This window comes from Zingiber officinale, unplaced genomic scaffold (assembly GCF_018446385.1).
Source record: "Zingiber officinale cultivar Zhangliang unplaced genomic scaffold, Zo_v1.1 ctg139, whole genome shotgun sequence".
Taxonomy (NCBI): Eukaryota; Viridiplantae; Streptophyta; class Magnoliopsida; order Zingiberales; family Zingiberaceae; genus Zingiber; species Zingiber officinale.
The window spans coordinates 63136-64498 of record NW_024589835.1 but is presented as its reverse complement, the minus strand read 5'-3'; the positions used below and the strand labels follow the sequence as shown (position 1 = coordinate 64498).

General features: G+C 53.7%; 1 protein-coding gene across 1 annotated transcript; it reads right to left on the bottom strand.

Annotated features, from left to right (window-relative positions):
• Positions 1-5: 5 nt before the first annotated feature.
• Positions 6-1363, bottom strand: LOC122036342 (transcription factor MYB61-like; the record flags this gene model as incomplete). The annotated part of the gene is made up of 3 exons (XM_042595636.1): positions 830-1363; positions 606-735; positions 6-537 (listed from the first exon to the last, which is right to left on the bottom strand). Coding segments are annotated over exons 1-3 (795 nt in total), but the record flags the coding sequence as incomplete, so codon positions are not given.

Here is a 1363-nt window from a genome sequence, read left to right as displayed (position 1 = left end):
TCACCTTCAATGTGGATTTCAGCTCCTTTGTTTGGAAGCAGCAACTGATCTGACCATGGAAACATGCCACTGATTTCCATTAGAGGACTGTTGTAGCTCTGCATCTCCACTCCACTGCTATTCACGCTGCTCCCGCTGCTGCTGCTCGGGTTCATGATGCCGATTCCGATTCCCCCCTCCAAGTACTGCAATGGCTGAAAGCAAGCTTCTTCTCGCGGCAGATTCACCACCGAAGCAATCAGTGCGTCGCTGCCGTAGCTCGTCGGCTCGAACCAGCAGAGCGGCGTCGGGTTGTGGCTCGAGGGCTGCTCCCTCGAGAGGGAGCTCGAATTCTCAACCGGGGTGGTGGTCGAGGGAGCTACGGCGACGGGTGGCTCGTCGCCGGTTTCGGTGGCGGCCGGTTTGTGGTCTTTCAGCGGCTTGTGGGTGTCCGGGTCGATCCCATTTTGCTTCAGCCTCTTCTTGATGCAGGAGTTCCAGTAGTTCTTGATCTCGTTGTCCGTCCTCCCGGGCAATCGCGACGCAATCTGAGACCACCTGAACAAACAAATTGTCAAGAACACTTGGAACACGGCGAATTGCCCATGAACAGAATCGTCAAGAACCTGTTGCCCAACACGGCGTGGAGTTCGACGATGAGCCTCTCCTCCTCCTCGGAGAACATGCCCCGCTTGAGGTCCGGCCGCAGGTAGTTTATCCACCTCAACCGGCAGCTCTTCCCGCACCTCTGCAAGCCTGCAAAATTCCCCCCGGGCAGAGCTTTCACCGCGAATTCTTCTCCGACGGAAGCAAGGGAGCAGCGCAGCGAGGAGAATAACTAACTACGCACCTGCCAGCTTGGGTACAGAGCTCCAGCAGCCATGGCCGAACTTGGTGATGTGGTCGAGCAGCTTCTCGTCCTCCTCAGGAGACCACAGACCCTTCCTCAGCTTCTGCTTGTAGCAGCACGAGTGCCTCCCCATGAAGACAGCAATGTGCCCAACAATTTAGATCAGAAAAAACTTGGAGACAAGAAATTCAACGAGAGAAGGAACAAGCTCTGAACTCAAGGGAGAGAAGAAGAAGAGAGAGAGAGAGAGAGAGGAGATAAGTGTGCCCAATTCAACTAGGGGGGCTTTTTAACTTGGGTTTGAGTGCCACATCAAGGTGATAGAATTAATGTATGGCTGGCCCTATGGTGGGTCAAGTGTCTGCCATTGGAGAGGAGAGGAGAGGACTTCATGGCTTCAAAACCAAGTCAGTAAAATGTTGGGATTTATAAAGGGAAGGTACATGTGAGGAGATGAGGCATTGACTCTTTGGACCATGAATTGGAGAGGCAGCATGCCATGGACTTTCCCTCCTCAGCCTGTTTGTATAGAGG